General features: G+C 44.1%; 1 protein-coding gene across 5 annotated transcripts in view; it reads left to right on the top strand.

Moving 5' to 3' along the window:
• Window positions 1-19,326, top strand: part of OSBPL5 (oxysterol binding protein like 5) — a 174,877-nt gene that overhangs the window by 37,466 nt on the left and 118,085 nt on the right. For 2 of the 5 annotated variants that reach the window (XM_033062343.1, XM_033062342.1), the window contains exon 1: window positions 1,896-1,917. The exons of 1 other annotated variant lie outside the window; for it this stretch is intronic. In XM_033062343.1, the coding sequence (XP_032918234.1) occupies window positions 1,903-1,917 (15 nt within the window). In that variant the 5' untranslated portion in view covers window positions 1,896-1,902. Of the gene's footprint in view, window positions 1-655; window positions 780-1,895; window positions 1,918-3,980; window positions 4,057-19,326 lie in introns of those variants that run through there. 2 more of the 5 variants (XM_033062345.2, XM_033062347.2) reach the window with 2 other exon arrangements.

The following is a 19,326-nucleotide window of genomic DNA, read 5'->3' as shown; positions in this document are numbered from 1 at the left end:
TTAGTGCTAGAAACTGGCTTCCTGAATAGTATGAGGAACATCAGAGCTAGTAATCTTTGTATTGGTTCAGCCTCTGTATATACTAAAGAGAAAAAGGATCTGGCTTTTTATGTGAAGGGTGGGGTAGTAAAGCACTTCAGGCACATGATTTAATGCTTCTGGTTTCAGAAGCATGAGTCTGATCTTCATGCTGTATTTTGCACCAAAGCTTCAGCTGTACATGGTGAATGGTGATTCAGACTTTAGTGATGCAAACCAGACTCATGTTGGTCACATTATCTCCTCATGTGATTCTCGGTTTCATAAAGTTTGGGTGCCTTTGAACTCTGCTACCCCTCTTCCCATGGAGATGAAGGAGGTGTGAAGTCCTGCTTGGCTTTTTGCTCTTGGTCCAGTGCTGAACCGTGGGACCCGCAGCGTGGAGGCGAGAGGAAGCAGCAATTAAATGCGTGTGGCTGGGTCGCTTTCTGTCGTGATGCTTTACTAGATCCTCTGCTGGCTGTAAAGTCATGCCTCCCCCGAAGGGCAGGCAGGCAGAGGCCAGGGATGCGATGATTGGACTGTCCTCCTCGTCTGGAGGAGCTTAGGGGTCCGTGCTTGCCATGGGATTGATTTGTCGCTCTGGATGCACAGGCGAAGCTGGGAGCGTGCTCAGCTGCGTGTCAGGGCTGCAGATTGCATGGGCGCCTTTGAGCCGCGGCGTCGGCGGAGGCGTGTGGCTGGATGCTGAGACAAAGTGCTCCTGCAGCTGCAGGGCTTCAGCGCGGTGATTCCTCCAGGTTGGCTTTTCTCCATTATCTTGCGCGTGGCGTCAGTGAACCCCGGGGATGGCTTTGCTGCTTGCTGGCCGGGGGGTCCGCCTAATTCTTGTTTAAAGGGGTTGATGGTTTTGCTTTATTTACTCTGCCTTGGCTTCAGGCTCTCCCTGTGGCGAGGAGAAGAAAGACACGAACTGCGGGGAGTGTGGGGGGAATAACAAACCCAAGGGAGCCGAGCTCCAGCCGGGAGAGGCCGGGGCGCTCCCCGGGGGCGCTCCCGCGGGGAGCCGAGCACCGCGCCCGCTCCGCGCCGCGCCGATCCCGCCCGGATTTTGCACGTTCCCTTCCCTTTTTTTTTTATTTTTTTCCTCTCCTCCGTTTTTATTTTTTCTCCCTCTATTTTTCTTCTCCATTCCCCCCTCTTCCCTCCCTCTCTCCCTAGCGTGGTTGGATCAGTCTTTTGGTATTTCCTGCCGCCGCCTCCCCCGAGCAGCTGTCCGGCCGCGGCCCGGCGCTGCGCGCTTTCCGTGCCGCCGGGGGAGCGGCTCGGCTGGGCCCACGCGTGTCCCCGCTCCCGTCCCACGCGTGTCCCGGCGATGCGGCGGCGGCGCGGCGCGGCGTGCTGAGCGCGGCACCGCGCGGGGGCTCGGCCGCCCCGGCCAGGTAAGACCCACCGGACATCCTCCCCCGAACCCCCAAAAGCCACGTCCTTCCCTCGGATCCCCAAAGCCATCCTCCCCCAAATACCCTATAAAAGCAAATACCATCCCCCCCGCCTTAAATTATTCCAATAAATGCATTCCCCCGCCTCCCATGCTAGCTGCTCCTCTTGTCCCCCCCGCTGCCAGGCTGCCTATTTTTAAGTACGACGTGGTACCCCAGAGTCGGCTTGCGAGCGGTGTGATTTCAGCGAGGGTCTGAGCGCTGGCAGCTCGGGGAGGGTAACCCGCCGCCTCTGTCCGTGCTTTGTGCCCAGGTCGTGCGTCGCCGTTTCTACGCGTGCCTTTCAGGGTTTGGCAGCAGGAGCTGTGGGGTGGATCCCCTTGCTCCCCGACATCTCGGAATGGCAGGGCTGGGGGACCAGCAAGCGGCCGGTGTAGCGTGTGGGATGGCGTGCTGTCAAGGAGACCTGATTTCTTTAGACATGTGGGCATATCTGGTAGGTGGTGTGCATTTTTGATGTACTTCTTCCAGCATGGTGAGGAACTAGTAGGGAGACTGCACTGTTACTATCTGGCTGCGTTTAATCAACGATAGTAATTACCTTTCCTATAGGTGCCTGTACAGATACCATAGTGGAGATCATAGGCATCGCTATCTGAAAACCAGATTTTGGAAACCTGAGTTTGGAAATGCTTTAACTTGCACTAAGTGAAGCAAGGCAGCATTCCTAGAGGAATAAACACATAAGCACATGCAACAGTCTGTTGGGTCAGAAACCATATTTTTCAAGTGCTATGCAAACCTTAAGTGTTGTAGTGTGAAACAATTGTTTAACATGAGTGAGAGAGAAAGTTCTTTAAACTGTATAGTGACCTCCTCACTTCATCCAGCTGCAGCAATATCTTTGTTTTCAAAATACTCCTTTCCCCTCTTTGCACTGATCTCCGAGATAACAAGAGCAATGTGTACAACAGCAGAGATCAGCCACTGCCCTGGATGTGTCTCCAGCTGCCACCTTTCCTCCTTGGCAGCAAGTTTCCAAGAAGGTGTGAGTGGAGAGGGAGAGACAAAAGCCTCAAGCCAGGCTCTGTGTGCAGTAAGTTCTTCTGCCCAAAGAGGAGGTTGGGTGTTCTTGGCTGGGCAGTTCCCAGTGGGATGGTAGGTGACCCTGGGAATATCCCCACCCTGGCCTGGCAAGGAGGGGCACAGAGCTGGGCCAGAAGGACCTGGAGGCAGCAAGGGAGTCAGATTCAGCTCCAGGGGTTACTTTGTGGCACTGTTAGTGCAGGTGCAGACTGATCAAGGGAGAAAATGCAGGCCACGGTCCTGCCCACGGCCTATTTCGGTTTGAAGTGGACAATGTGAACCTAAGGAATGATTTAATCATGGTGATGCATGAAAGTAACTGAAAGGCGGATTTACTGCTCTAATCTTTTCATGGTGCTTAATTTAATTTTTGTGTGCTTTATTGCAACACTGATTCATCAGGTGAGTGGGAGGGAGGCTTGCACAGTACAGGTGGTTCAGTTTCCATTGCTGGATTAGATATTTCTCAAGGTGCTTTCTTGGCTACAGCAGGAGAAAAATGGCTCTGTGTCTGATACAGTGTTGTGGTTTGAAATCCAGGATATCTCTAGGGAAAGGCAATTCCTATAATCTCTAACATGCAGTGTTTGAAATTGTGTGCCATGCTCAGAGCAAAACTGAGACTCAACTAATTCTTATTATAGATCATAAAAATTTCAGTTAAACTAATCTGAATTGGGCTAGACTCGCTTCATATCCGAGAGAGCTGTTATCTGCTGGAGGCAATTGTGAGATTGTCAGCATTGCCAGTGCTGAAGGTCTTTTAGTGCTGGATCTGGGGCTGAAGAGGTAAAAATGAAACTGCCCTGAAGTGTGTCAGCAGGGCCCTGCTGCTTCTGAGCTGCAGAGCACAGACCTCCCTCTGCAACAGCATAGATCTCCCTCTGCAACTGCACAGATTTGTGCTATTTGATCTCCTGTTTTGTTTGGGGGAAAAGCTGCATTTACTGTTTTTTTTTTTTTCTCCTGACCTCCTTGCCTTTGGAGTGTTAACAGCACTATGTTTTCTCATCTAGAAATGCTGCTTCTCATGCCTCCACTCCTCAACGTGAGATGTCTCTGGTAGCACATTGTAGGTGTTTGTGCATGCCTGCTGCGGTTACTAAGGTAAAGGAAACAAGAATCAGTTCAGGGAATGGGAACAATCCAAATACCAAATACACGCGGGTTTGGGCAGGAATGGCAGTGACCTGCTGTGCCAGCGCGTCTCAGTGTGAGTCTGGGCTTGCTCAGTTCTCATGCAGGCTCCTGACTGTCACTGCTGGTGTTTATGCTGTGCTTTAGAACACCAGGCATCTTGAGACTAAGCAAACTCCTCCCAGGTGCTGCTCAGCCCTCATTTGGAGCTGTGTGGTTGTGGTGCATTTAATTGTGCAGGGCTGTGTCTAAATCACAGGCTCTGCCTTCATCCCAGCTCCTCCCCACCACTTGGGCTCTTTCTGGTCATGCAATGAAGGAGGAAGGAGACAACTATCCTGGAAAACGCCCTTTTGATAAGTAGCTGCTGAGCCTCTGAGGAGGACTAAGGAACCGTGTACAACCTGCTCAGGTTTCCACATTTCTTAATTATTGGGATACTCTCTCTGCTGAAGGCGTGGGAGTGTTGTGCTTGCATCGGGCTCTAGGTAGTGTGTATGTATCTGTGTAATACAAAAAGATCAAGGGACTAAAGAGGAATATTCTGCAAAATTGGAAGCAGCTAACAGCAGGCTAGTAACAGTTACCTGTAAATGGTTTCTGCCAATCACAGAAGGAGAGTGATGAAAAAGGGGGATTAAATCTTTTTTAGGTTAGAATAGTCCAGCTGCTTATGTGGGTTTTTAAATTTCTTTCCAGCTGCATAAAAACCACGAGCATATCCCTTGTTCTTTAGTCTCAGTTTTCTGTAGTGTTTGTAGAGCTACAGTTGAAATTGTGCCATTTTTTCCTTAACACTCCTTTCAGATTGGAGGATTTATAGGTGTATAAATCAAAGTCTGAATTGAAAAGGTTCAATTCTCGTCTTTGTTTAATAAACAGCCAGCTCTATACCTGGGCTTTCCTTTTGCAGTGTGTCACTGAGGTCTGTGCTCTGTTCCAGTATCAATAACTTTACCATGCTGGCAGTCTTCTTGATAGTAGCGTTCCTATGTGTTTTGTTAAACTCCATGCCAAGCTTCAACTTACTGGGAATTCACTGCAGGGCTGTATGAGTTTGAGTGTTTTGGCAACCCAGTTCCCATTCGCACTATAATAGCATCAGTGAAAAATTAACCTGCTAAAGGCAAAAGAGAAATCCTTAATAAACCGGCATGTGTGCAGCTCTCCTTCTGGGGGGAGGAAGGGGCAAACTCAACATGGGGCTTGCCTGCTTCATCCTATCTAATCTGTCAGTGAATCAATCAATGTGAAATTGTACCCCCAAGGAATAATGTAATAGCTATTTTGTGTGTATTCCCAAACTGGAATGCTGCTGTAGTAGTGTCCTGAAGGGTGTGCTGTCTAAATCGATCAGCAGAGGCCATGATAAAAGCAGACTTGCTGCTTATCTATCAGATGTGGCACAGAGGCATCGAGGGATGAAATGTCTTGTTCTGTATTGAGTGCAAGCTTTAAATGTGAGCTTGGTCCCTCTGCATCCCAGCACTTCAGGCACAAAAGCAGTGCTCTGATAGTGCTCCTTCAGATTTCTCTCGGTAAAATGGTGAGATTGCTCTGAAAGGCACTTTAATTTTCATGGCAATGCATTTTGTTCCAGACAACTGTTGTAGTGTCATTGTTCCTTTCCACCTTCAGTGCTGCAGAGGCAGCTTGGCTTTTGTTACCTGTGTTGTTTGATGCCAGTTAAGAGTGCAAAGCCTATGCTAGCACTGCATTGTGGAATTGATTTGCTCTTTTCTCGGGTTAAAATGACAGGCAATTCTCTCCTCACAGCAATAAATTACCATGTCCCAGTGAGGAGAGGAAGGGAATTCTGCTCTGTTTCATGGTCTGGATAACTGTTGATCATTGTGAATAATCTTGGCAGAATGAAAATAACAATTTAAATTTATTTTTTGTTATTGTTTTCATATTTTTGCACTTTCTCTTTTTGGTATGACTTCAGCATCAGGAAAGAATCTCTTTTATGTAGCACTAGGAGGTGACTTTATCAAACATTGCACAGTTCATTTGAGGAACTGTTGCTGGCTCATCTGTAAAATTCCTGAAATGTGAATGTGAAATTGCCACTGGAATTAGTGCTCCATCAGAGTGGTTATTCTGGCAAGCTCCTGGCGTGGATGCAAATAAATGAGATTTCCATTTTATAAGATGAATCTTTCTGTCTTTTCTTGCTGTGTTGCCTTGTAAAAGAACCTCACACACTGCTGCAAGCCTGACAGTTGCTGATGTAGCGAATTATTTTTTTCCCTTACCTTACGAAGGAAAGTAATATGGATTTGCATTTTCATGACCTTTTCTTTCATATATGGGTCAAAATCAGTTCAAGTCTAAGCAAGCAGTTGTGGGGGTTTTTTGGGGTTTGTTTTGGTTTTTTTTTTTTGTAAATTTGTAAATCCTTACTTGGACTATGAAGGCTTTCAGTGAGCACTGAATGCACTATACAAATTACAGCATTAAGTGGGCAAGGCAGTAATTTAAACTGCCTTCCATGGAGCTCTGTTATTGTAATCTGCAGCAGAATGCAGGCATGTTAGATATGAAATACACAGTGTTTGTATTTTTCAGTTTTGTTTATAGTAGATTTTCTTCTTTCAATTTTCATCTGTCATTTGCCCCAGCCTCCTTGTCTTGCTCTGCTTTTGTAACCTTCCTCATTGAAGAGGAGATACGATGTATATAAGATTGTTTTGTTTTAATTCAGGTTCAGGGGATGCAAACAAGGCCAAATTTCTTGGTTGTTGAGCATGTTTTTGGGGTTGTGGGGTTTTTGTGTTTGGTTTGGTTGTTTTGGGTGATAAACCTCCCAGGCTTTGCTGCCTGTAATCAAACTGCTGCTGCTGCCTGAATTTCTCTCTGGACTCCAGGTCATGGGAGGCACCTTGGCACACCTGCAGCCATTTATTAATACCTGCACTCATTTATTCATACACCTATGCATTGCAGTAGACTCAGGGAGCTCCACTTGTGGACAAGGCTGGAGGCTGCTTAAACCAAGCCTAGACTGTCAGGCTTCTAACCTAGTTTTTCCCAAGCTGATGTTCAAGTTCTGGCTTGTGGAATCCCTCAGCGTAGGTGCTGAGAGCTTTCTTTTCCGAGAGGGTGAGGTGTGCTGAGAAGCTGGGAGGATCCCCTAGCCATGAGTATATCTGAGAAGTGTAGTGTGGGGTCTCATTTCTGAGTACCCTGAGAAGGTACACAGCCAGGGTGTGTCAATATCAACTTTCCATGCCTCCTTCATCCTCTCTCTGGATTATTGTGTTCCTGGGTGTCAAGGTCTCTTATTGGAAATTCACACAATATTTAGAGCAGTATTGTTTTGGATTCTGCTGGGCTGTTCTTTAATAGAAATAAAAATAATCTCATTATGTAAGCAAGATATGGAATACCTTGTCTAAATGAACTAAGTGGGTGCAACAGTGCCAGTTTTATTCTCTTTGAACAGGTGCATCCTCATGAAGGAAATAGAAGGCAGGTAGGTAGGGACCAAGTGAGAAACATTGAGCAACAACAGACTGTGACTCAGAAGCTATTTAACCATAATAATCCCCACAGCACTAGAGGTTCTTTTTCCCAGAAATGAACAATATGCTGTTCTCTGCCATAAAGCTGTTGTCAGCTGACATTATTGTGTTAACATAAAACTTGATGTTATCCACAAGATTCACAGTTAGCAGGAGAAAGCACTTCCAATGCTGGCTGCTAATTATTACTAATGCTCTCCTAGTTGTAGAAAACCAATATATTAAAGATATTTCCTGCTTTATATTTTATTCCTGATGGATGTCATGCTTATGTTGTGTTAAAAATGCTTCTAATATCACTCCAAGTATTACCAAGCCAGCTTTTGATTTATTTAGGAGAACACAGAACGGCCATTTACCAAATGCCTCTCTTGAGTACCTATTGTAGATGCTTTGTCTTTTTATTATTCAGAGTAGGAGTGTGAAAATTTATGGCTTTTATTTTTTGTTTATTGTGACCTTCTCAAAGTCTGTGTGTTTTCCCATTGACTTCATGGCAGCCAAGTGCTTTTTATCCTGTATGTCTCTTGGAGAAATCAGGTTAATGATGTATCACTAGCCAGAGAGAGCTTTTGCTGAAAGCACACAAAGGCAATAATTTACCTTGTGATTTTATAAAATGCAGATTTTGTTTCCTCATATAAAAAATGGAATCTGTTGAGGTGAAGGGAAGTCACCAGCAAACTGGTACTCAAGTACTCTCTCTGCAATGCGAGAGGGACTTTGCAGTACCATTAATGAGATTCTCCTATTTTCTCTTGGAGATGTGGTATTGAATTTAGAAACAGAATTTGAACAATTTTCCACTAAACATCTCACTTTTCTGCTCACTGAATAGCTACCAACCCTTATTATTTAATAGCTAGCTTCACTTTTAACTGATAGAGTTTCATGGAGGTAAGATAATAGCTCTGAAAAGGTAAGATTTTTTCTAGACACTGTTTAATTTACTGTAATTATATTAAGTGCTAAATTGAAAGAGGCTTTTCTAGTTAAGATGAGGATAATGAATAGTTGTGTGTTATTACCATAGCCACGATGGTGGAAGGAAGAAGTGATTTAAGTTTTGCTCGAGACAGAAAGAAATAAATTCTGCCCCAGTGTGGTCCTTAATAATTTATTCCCCCTCTCTATCGCTGACTCTCAGGTTTTGCTAGAAGAGTTTTCTGCCCTTTATACCTCGGAGATGCAGCAGTTTATGAAAGGAATCAGCAGGCACTCCAAGTGAAAATGGCTGTGGAAATAGAGTGAAGAACCAGATTGCAGCCTCTGGCCAAGCCTGGAGCTACACAGGCGGGGGCACACACAGCAAATGCCATTGCAGCTCTGAAGGCACTGCAGTGTAGCACGGCTCCCCGGAGGCTCTGCTCCCTCCGTGCTTTGCCCACACTGCAGAGACAGCCGTGGTTTGCTGCTCTTTTCTCCTTGGAGCAAGTTGCAACATCTCAAGTCCCCAGGCAGGTTGAGTGGGTGCATCCCAGCTCTCTGCCATCCGCCAGCGCCCGCCTCTGCTGCTCTTCCCGCACTGGAGCTGCGGCAGCTTCCCTCCATTGCCCTTGGTTGACAGCCCGATCAAATCACAAGGTGTGCAGAGCTCTGTGCCCCATGTTAAACACACCAACTCGCTGTCTTGGCATATTGGGTGAGATTGAGAATGGCATCTTTTATGCCGCGTCTGTAAGCACATCCGGCCTCTCCATGTGGATAAAAGCCTTTTATCTGGGGCAGGATTTCATTGTGTCTTTGGAAGTTGAAGCTGTTAAGGGGAAAACCAAAGCATGATCCCTTGTTTATTCATCTCTGTACCATGGGGTTCAAGACACCACTTCTGTGCTGTGCTCCATGCACTGGCTTTCCTGCTGTCCTGCTAGGACTGCTGCCAAGCTGATCTACAGGGACTTGTTCCAAAGAAGTGTTTATCTCCTGGGAGTTGCACTCGTGCCGTGCTCTTACCTCTCCAAGTCTATCAAGAGTGCCTGTGATTGTACTTGACACTTGTGATCTGGGCCAGATGTGAACCCCTGGGGAAAGGCAGTGTGTGAATTATTTAATCTCTTGAGCATTCCAGGCCCCTGTATAAAAAGCATTAAGCAATATGGGACTTTTTCTTGCTTTAAGAGAAGGTCTGTTTCAACCTTGCTTGAACTCTCAGAAAGCTGAGTATTTTGAACACTAAACTTCATACTATTGTTCCAAATTCACTGAAGTGCAGTTGTGGGGGGGACCAATGTAAGCAGTGTTTGCTCCCAGGGGGACCAGAAATATTCCTGATAAACCTTCTGTTTCCTTCCCTTCTCTCCCTCATTCCCTTCTCCAGTAATTTGGCTCTTCTGGATTGAGACAGGTTGAGGCAATGCAAGTAGGATAATTTTGTGGTTTGGGCATTTGGCTTTGAAATCAGGAGATCAGTGTTAGTTCCTGCTTCCAGCGCAGGCCTCCTGAGATTGCACCTCTGTGCCTCTGTCTGCACCGGAAAAAATAACAAAGTAAGTTTTGGGGTTGGGTTTTATTTATTTTCCTGAGTTGGCCTACAGTTATGAGGGCAGGGAGAGGGTCTGATCTCTTCTTGGGGTTATTTGGCATTCTCTGCTGGCCCAGTTCCAACCGGAATATGCCTGTTTGCTCTCTGGATAAAGCTACTAGGAAGTCTTCACGTACATCTTTCTTGTTTCTTTTTTTATTCACTAGCATTTTTTTGTCATGCTTTTTGCTTTCATTTAACATCAAAATTAAATGGTGAGTTAAGTAGTGTAGCTTTCAATAATATGTAGAAAATGAGCTGAGCTGCACACATAGATGGTGCCCATAGGAAGTCTGGAATTATCCCATAGAGTTTTTAATGGGCAGTCCTACTGTGCTGTGAGCTTTTGGCTCAGTGAGGCTGTCTTAGATGAGCTACAGATTTGACTCCCAGTACTGTAAATATCTGTGCCATTTAGCTTTGAGTACCAGGAAATGAAACGGCATGTGAAATAATAAAAAGGTTTATTTTACCCAAGTCAGTATAACAATATTTTCTTCGGGCTGATTTGGAAGTGGACTTTAGAAAAGTTAAGTGGAGAAGAAATGCAGTGTTTTGGGAAATGTTTAACAAGCTGCACGACCTGCCTGTTGCTGGTTGCTCTGCTGCTTGATCACAGCACAGCGAGGTGCAGGGCTCAGGTAGCTGGAGAAAGGCTCTGCAACAACTTGGCTGGTAATCTCCTGAGGTGCTTATCTGTGAGAAAGTGGGCTCAGGTAGGAAGGTTGGAGTTCACTTTCTGGACAATGTAACTTTTTATTTGCATCTTGGATTTTAAAGCCAGCTGTATCAGTCCTGTTGATCTCATTTGACTTTGCATCTGCAAGGATTTTAGCCTGTGAATCACATGTAGTGATTTCCAGTTGAATTACAGCATTTTCCTTAGGCAGGTGGTGCATTTTAATTTTTGGTGGTGATAGGTGCTTTCTCTCTAATCTGGCGTTCTTCTACCTTCTTTTTTCCAGCTTTCTGACGTCTTTTCTCGTTAAGTGATTGCAGACTATGATCAGGTGAACCCTTAAATGTGTTTGACTAGTTAAGTAGTTTGAATATCTTAAGTCTCATTGCAGTTGATTTAAGACTTGGAGACAGCCTTATGTTTTTTTTACTAAGTCCTTTCCAATTTTTCTTGCTGCTGTATTTCAGGTAAGGATGAAGATTGCATGTGTTATGTCAACAGCGATCTTGCAGCTGTCAAAGACAGAAGTAAGGCTGCATTCTGGCTCTTGCTCTTTTTGTTCCTTCCACCCTTGTTTATGCTTCCAGGAATTGAGCAAGCCCTGTTCACCCACGATATTGCATTTGGCATTCAGACTCTGTTAGTTATCTATAATTCTTTATAAATCAGAGCTGTTTTGGAAAGCTAAGGTTTGTGTCTGGACAGGGAGGAGGGGGCGTTTTGGTCTGGTATGTGGCAACACAAAGTTATTTATCAAAGATTGTGCTCTCTGCACTTCAATAATCTGCTGACATTTTGCCAGCAATAAAAAGGTCAACGAAAAAAGTAAGTTACTACAAATCATGGCATTTGGTTGTTCTCATTATAAAACAGAGCATGGTTTCCTTGGGACAAAATTTCTGCCATCCCCAGCTTTATAAATGATGAATTACCAGCTGATACAAACACATAAAAATGAAAGAGTAGCTTTCTTTTGAAGTTGCTGGTCTGTATTCCAGTGATTTGTCCTTTGCTGAAGCAGGGTATGGGGAAGATGCAAGAAAGAAGTGTCCCTTGTTAAATACAGTAGTAGAAAGAAATTATGAGAAGCTGATACTTAAAAAAATGAGACATTAAGTTGGTTTAAAAGGCCAAAATAATCTCTATAGTCTAGGGTTCACAAAATGTTACATATTCCTAATTTTTAGGAATGGCTTTCCATGTCATCTGTTAAGAACGCTCTGTTATGTCCAAAGCACAGTAATTCAGTCAAATGTAACGTTATATCCTTCCCCCCTCCCCTTTTCCTACGAAGTTCCCTATTGATTTTTGTCTCTGACATGCCTGAGCTTGAAATTGCAGTTCTGTTTTTTCTTGTAACACCAAGTGGTGCTTTCTGATACAGAGATCGCTGTGTGAGGCAAGGCTCTGGCATAAACACAACAGTGGTGGTTGGGCACTGGATAGGCATCAGCAGTCAAGTTGGAGATTCTTGAACATCATCCCTGATGGGGAGCTTGGGGTGGATGTGAGGGAAAAAGGAAAAGGTGACTGTTTGTGTGGGTAGGGTCATGAGTGTTAGTGCTGTGAATTAGGGTAGTTTGTTAGTTTGTACAAGAAGTAGCAGAGCTGGAGTATTTTTGTTACAGAAAATGAACAAAAGTGTCTTACAGGGGTGTGCTGGCTTGTTTCTCTTGCAGCAGGGTATTTGCTGCTACCCTTTCCTAAAGCGTCTCAGCAGATACCCAAGAATGCACACCTAAAAAAGCTGAATTATAACAATTATATGGCCATGGTGGATAGAGGAATTGTGTAGTGCAGTTCTACTGCCAAATTCCAAATTAATTTGAATGTAAATCCTTTCAAGAAAAGGAGTGTAGAAAGGTCTGTATTTGGGGGATACAGCTTTGTAGTCTCTGACAGATATAATCAGTTTTTTAGGTTTTTACAGTGTTATTACATGAAAGTCCAGTGGACAGAAGCTGCATATTTATCTACCCAGGAATTCAATATTGCTATTAATTGGTGTTAGAAACAAGCCAAATCTACTTGAAATAGATTTTTTTTTTAAAATGCTCTTTTGCCATTTGAATTACTTCAGCCAAAGCACTCCTGGATTTTACTTTTTTACAGTGTGTTGTATATGTTGGTCCTGGCCATGGTTGATGCCTTGTAAAATGCTGAAATGTGCTGGAGCTGGAGTAACTCACTGGCTGTGAGGGGGCTAAAGGAGCATTCCCAGCTTCCCAAGGAATATGGGGAATTCACGCCTCCTCTTCTAGCCTTTGATATTTAAATGTTTTAAAAGGTTGTGCAGTGTGTTTCTGTACTTGCTTTGTATCAAACAGACACTGCTGCTCCTTTTCACCCAGCAGATGTGTGCAGGGTACCTAAGCAGACTTCAGAGAAAGCCCCTAAGGGTTTGTGTTTAGCACAAAAAGTACAAATCTTGAGCTTTGCCTTAAAAGTAACTGTCTTAGGAAGACTTACATCTGGAGGTCATTCTTTCCTCTCTATGCTCATTTCTACTGTAAGAAAGGATGCAGAAGGTTTCCCTTGTGAAAGCATCCAGCGCTGTTCTGTTTGAGTTTGTGTGCTCCTGCTCTCTGGAGTGTGTCTCTCACAGAATACAGTCATTTCCGCTCCTAAATTCTTTGTTTAACCAGCACTGGCAGGCTGAGAGATAAAGGTGGAAACTTGGAACAAGACTGGAGAAATGGTTCTAATTTTAAGAAAGTTTGAGTTGAACAGGAAGGGAGCAGGTGGGCAGGACACTCTGGGGCAAACACACAGTGTAATGTGTGTGCCTGTGTGCATGCTGCAGTCGCATCTTCCTTACAAGTCTGTTGGATTGATGTGACATTTCTCATTAATCAGACATCGGTATTATCCTGGGAATTTCTGTGGCTTGTCTCCACCCCCCATAAAACTGGACTTAATGAGCAGCTTCTGGAAAGTGAGGGGAAAAATACGTCATGCCTGCCACTGTTTCCTTTCACTGCTCATTTAGTGGGCCTTTTCTTGGTATATTCAGTAGTTCTTCATAGACTTTGGAAAGATTGTTTACAAAAGAAATTTATCAGGTTACATTTTTTCATAAATGTAATTCAAGGAAATGTCTCCCACTGCTATTTAAAAACTAAGATGAAATCAGGCAGTTTTTTGCTGCTATCAGAGGCTATGCCAATGGCCATAGAAAACAAAGAGGAAGCCAAGGAAAGAAAGGCAGGGTAATACCATGGCATTTGAAACACTATTTTGTTTTTTCATTCAGATATTTTTAGCTAATGGTGATTTTTTTTTTTTCCTTTACATGAGTTGGTGTGTTGTGTCAGTGGTAAAAGCTGCCAGTGCAAATGTCTGTCCCAGGAAAAAGATACCAATTGACATTGAATACATTCCAGGGGCTGCTGGATAAAATTATGTTAAGAAATGCTTCAGCAAGTCTCCTCATTAGTAGTAAAAAATCCAGATTAAAAATTGCAGCCCTAGTAAAATCAAGGTATAAGTAGTCTTGCAGCAGCCCAGAGCTTTTGCTTTATTTCCACAGCTATCTTCCTGCAGCTTCAGGCACCCCACTCAGGCAGACAGGTTGCTTTGCTTTGTTTGCTGCAGTCCTTGCCAGGAGAAGTGATCTCAACACTTTCAAAGACACTGATCGATTGTTTCCAGTCTCTCCTTGGCTTGAAATGGATTTTTTCTTTTTGATTCTATGTATCCATTGAAGTCCTGATCTAAATCCCACTGAAGTTATGTTGGTGGGGGGGACACTGGGGAATGGGCACAGTTGGACAATGGGAATAAGCAGAAACTTAAATGCATGGGTTGTACTCATGGCTTGAATATATAAAGGCATTATTTTCATACACATTTGGGCTGTCATTTTAGTCCAGTTTCTCTGAGCCTTGTAGCTTTCATGGACTGACAGTGTGATGCGACGCTGGGGACTTGCCATGTTTGTAGGCGCAACCAGGACATTCCCTTTACTAGGTGTTCATGAATTTTTCCAGTGTTCTACACAACAGCTCCTCTACAAGTGTAAAATGTCACAAAATGTGTGTAAAAACAGGGTGGAGTACCTTCCCTGACTCTCCCAGGGCATGCAGAGCAGTTACCTTGTGCTGAAAAAGTTTTCTACAATGAAGTTTTATTTTCCAAGCCCCCAGCATGGTATGTATTCAGCACTACCCCTTCTGGAGCATGCAAAACTGGGACCAATTCTACAGTGTATTTAAAAAATAATAATAATTTAGCACTAGAGACACACACACAAAAAAATTCCCATTCCTTGCTGGATAAATGAAGGCAGCCCCAAGATTGCTATCATTTATATGTTTTCCTTTCTCAGTGCTGTCGCTGGGGAAAATAACAGCATGCCTGCTTGCTGTCCAGAGAGCTGCTGTGCCAAAGCAAATAGTTGCAGCAAGTGGCAAGCAGAGAAGGCACCAAGGTATTTGATAGATGAGTGTTCCTCCCCCAAGCAAAGAGGAGCATTTGTGAGAAGCTAGTAATATATTGTGGTTGAAATGGCCCATTCAGGATATAAAATTCCTGATCAAGTTGCCTAGGAGAGAGTTGGACAGCTGGAGTAGGAGCAGAAATCACAGGATAAATCAGGTTGGCATCTAAATGACTGTGGGCTCTGGACAGGCCCTGTTACCTTTTTTTTCTCTGGTGGATGAAGTCAGGGAAGATTTTACTGTGTGATGACTGGCGTTTGTTTCCCCGAGCTTCTTGCCTTCCTCTTACAGCTGCCTTGGTTCAAGAGAAACAAGATGCTGCTCCTGTTCTGCTGCTGTTGAGATTTGGCATGGCAGCAGCGTCCCAAAGCCCTTATCCTGTCCAGTCAGGGCAAGGTGCTGCTCAGACATGTCCCAGAGCTGGTGGTGTGGGGCAGGAGCAAGCTGGATGGAGAGCTGCAGCATGGCTGTAGGTGAGTGTGGCTGCTGAAGAGCTCTCCAGAAGTGGGAGCAGTTCCAGCTGGCTGTGAGGGTGCAGGCAGGCTCCTGTGCTATAGTTACAAAGGCTGCTGTTTAATTGCTGCTTCCTGCTTCGCAGGTGTGCTGTAAATTAAGAAGGTGTTTTACAACAGCAGCATTTAACTTCCTTCTATCATCTGCTTTCATTTTAGTTGAGCTGGGCTGGGATTTAGCAAGGGAGGCTTCCTGAGCTCTGTAAATCCCTTGAAAGAGTGTGGGCACTGGGTTTCTAACTCTCCTGGGGCTGACTTGATATTCCTTCTAAGCCAGGATAATTGAGCTCTTCTGCACATTTGTGCAAGATCACTGTGTCCAACATATGAATTCCAGGGACTAGTTGAGCTGATATGAGGCAGCTGGTCCATCTTCATTGTGTTTCATAATCTGAGGAATATTCTGAAAGGCTCCATGATTGCTGGATGTAAGGGAAAAGGAGTGAGTGCACAGCTGGAGGGATGTGCAGTTTGATGGGGCATTGAGCTGCTGCCCTTTAAAAATTGCTGATGCGAGAGTGGGTAAACTAGAGCCCTATTTTGGGGCTGCTAGCTGTTCTTCCAGCTTTTTTTTTTTTCAAATTTAAATGAGACAGAGACCAATTCAAGGCTAGAGAGACAGATTGCATATTGACTAGGTGTTCAAAATTAAAGGTCTAGTGTGTGGGAATAGTCAAAATAGCTGTGACGATGCTTCTCAAACAGGTACCTTTTGTTAGCGATAATATTAAAGAGTCAGGAAAATTTTGTCAGTCTTGGAGATCTTGAGGATGTTAGAAATTGTCAAACTCAGTTTAAAAATAGGAACTTTAAGGAGGGGGGTTAAGAAGCCTTCTTTACTGCTAAATTTTTTAAGTTCTAGCTCATGTTCCACGCACACATCCAAGTTTTTCTTTTCTCCAACTAGAAAAGGTTGGGCTTTTTTCAGGTTTTACTGACAAACAAACACTTTTTCAAAGCAGTCCTGTGAGGTTTAACAGGAAAAAAAAATACTGTGAAATTGATTACAGAGTGTGAAATCCTGGCAACCTTAGTTGAAATACAGTAAAGCCAATATCTCTTTAGTATCCTCTTTTGCACTCCCAATTAGTGCCAGAGGAAGGTGTTTGTTTGAGCACAGGATGAATTATATTGGACTTGACTCCAAGATAGTGCCATGGATGGGTCACAGGCCTCCCCACTGGTGTGTGAGCTGTGTGGATTCATGCAGATAAGAGCAATGGACATAGGTTTGTCCACAGGAAAAGTTCAGGACTGGCACACTTACTTGTAATGTGAAGGCAAGAGCTGTGTGTGCCAGATGTTCCTCCTGTGCTGCTCCTTTCCCAGGGGCAGGCAGAGTTTGTAGCCATGTGCAGAAACTGCACCTGGTGCTTGGAGCAGGACACTCAAAGGTGCTTTTTATACAGCTGCATGCTGTGCCTTCCTTCCCTGGCTGTAATTGGCGGGCTTTCTTCAGGATAATGCTCTCGCCAGTTGGTGTGGTGGTAATTAAAGGCACTGTTATGTGTTATAATATGGTGTGTTGTGTACTCTTTGGAGGAAGAGGGGAAAATAGGTGAGGAAGTGGCAGCTTTGAAGAAGAGGAGTGGTTGTGCCAATTATCCTGGAGGGGTTGTTCAGCGACAGTTAATCCGTGTGAGTGAAAACAAGTCCTCTGTGATGCTGTGCCAAGGTCAGGAATTTGAGCTCCGTTTGAAGAGTGAAAGTTACAGTCTTGAGGATTAGAGCTCCTTAGAAGAAAACATCTCTTGAAAAAATTGAAGTAGAGCTTTTCCCACTGTCATCCCTGTAATCTTCTCTTTTTGATGACCGGAAAAGGACAGTGGCAGAGTAAAGACCCCATTATATGAATCGTTCCACAACTCAGGGGTCTAACACAGTGGGTTTGTGAAACTTGCCTCAGAGTATGTCCATATTCATGCCTTTGCATGCAGGCTGCCAGGGGAGATCAAGCACTGTGTGCACTTGATTTTGCAGGAAAGCAACTACTGCAAAGATACATTATCCTTTGCCATCTGCGGTGTCAACAGAGCTGAACTGATTTATACCACCTGGAGCTTCTGTTCAGTATGCTGCTGCATTTTTGGTAGGTGGAAAACAGATTCAGAAAGGTGGCTGACATGATTTTGTCTGTGATTTCTCATGTTGCAAGCAGGATTGAGTCAGGACTTAATACATTGGAGGTTGAGCTACATTTGAAATACAATTCTAGTAGCTGGTAATTTGGGGTATCTAGTTCACCATATGAGTCCCTCTATTGTGCAGAACAAGGTCATCTTCCTTTCTGTCTGTCTTCTGCTTATTTAACCAGAAACTATCTTGTAAACATTTTGTTCAATATCTGACATCATTTTCGGTTCACTTCTTATGTGGGTTATATGTGTTTGTGGCCCCCTGCCCACCTCTCCACCCACTCATTGTTAGTGGGTATGTTCTAGAGGCTATCCAGAGATTGATATTTCATTTTAGTCTCTGAAAAATGATAGATTGGTTCCATGATAGACTGCAGTTTGTAGCACATGTGATCTGTGATGCCAAGCAGGGAGACGCCCCTTTCTCATTACACTGACCTTGCTGATATGTAATCACACTCATTGTAGTAAGTACTAGTGCTGTGTATCCATAGTAGAATATAAATACAGTACTTTCTGTATGTAGCTTTTTTCTTTAATGTAGTAATTTTGTATAAATGACACTGGTCTCATGCAGAGATGGCTATCTGCCTGTATAAACAAACATGTAAGGCCTTGGATTTTGAATCTCATTGACTTCATTATCCACTTATATTGCTGTGCTTTAGCAAACAAGGGCCCAGTAAATAAAATGGCATAAAGTAATTTACACATGCCTCTCCTGCAAAGTGTGTGTATGGAAGGTAGTTGTTGGGCCTTAGTATCTGTGAGCGTTAAAGGCTGGTTCATTGAAAGAACCAAGTTGGATGGATGTTGGTCCTTGCACCATCAGTATCTCTAGTGCAGTGTTGAAATCAACACTGAGGATCTGAATTTCTTTGGAAATGCCTCCCAGTAACTTCTTTCCTTATTGCTGATCCATCTGGGAAAAATTGCTACCATTTGACTCTTTTTTTAACTTACCTGTAATTTACTATTTTCTCTCAATCTTGGGTTGTTTTTCCTTGCATGTTTCTGGTGATACTCCCTTCTGTCACTGAGGCACTGTAAGCTTCATTAATATGTTCCAAAGGCAGTGGAAAACCTGAAGGGCTGTATTTGATCAGGAGTAAAATACCATTGTCAGACAGTAGGATCTTTCAGAGGGAATATCCCACTGCTCACATATAATTGAAACCAGGCTTTTCCAGAGTGTCTCACTTGCACACTGGAGAGCTGTGAGTATAGGCACACCCTGTAATTGCATAAATCAGAATGAATCTAAGGGGGACAAAGTCTATTGAAGTTATATTTTGGAAGGCAGGATTGCTGTTAGTGTTTTGAGGTTTGGTGGTTTTCTGAACTGTTTGTGAAGAGAAAATCTACCATTGCTCTGAGAAGTCCCTGTGCATATTCCTGAGAGGGGATGTGCGGAGGCAGTTTTGGGAATGGGGTTTGGGGCTCCCTTTGCTGCTGCTGAACAGTCACTCACACCAAGACAAGCACCAGTGCTGTGTGGCATGCACCAAAGCCAACTGGGCAGAAGGGCAATTCAAATCAGATAAAGCCAGTTCTTGAACAGATTGAGCTCTATGCTTTTCTAAATCAGAACATAAATGTCAAATTCCTTATAAATACCAGGCAGTGCACAGCTGAACTGACCTGGCATTACTGTTCTGGTCTGATGGGTGTGAGAACAGGGTCAAGCTGTTCCCCCATGAGCCAGAAAGATGGAGAAATATTGTGGGTTTGCTTCTCAAAAGCAATTGTCTGCATTTCCCCCAAGCCTGAAGCAACGGGTCACTCTCTCCTTAGCATGGTGAAGAATGTGTCTAGTCAGCACTGGGGGAAATTCTGGAATAGTCCACGAGTGCCAGGCATGCAGACACA

The sequence above is a fragment of the Catharus ustulatus genome, chromosome 6 (assembly GCF_009819885.2).
Source record: "Catharus ustulatus isolate bCatUst1 chromosome 6, bCatUst1.pri.v2, whole genome shotgun sequence".
Classification (NCBI taxonomy): domain Eukaryota; kingdom Metazoa; phylum Chordata; class Aves; order Passeriformes; family Turdidae; genus Catharus; species Catharus ustulatus.
The sequence above is the reverse complement of the archived record's forward strand: the minus strand, read 5'-3'. Positions and strand labels throughout refer to the sequence as shown.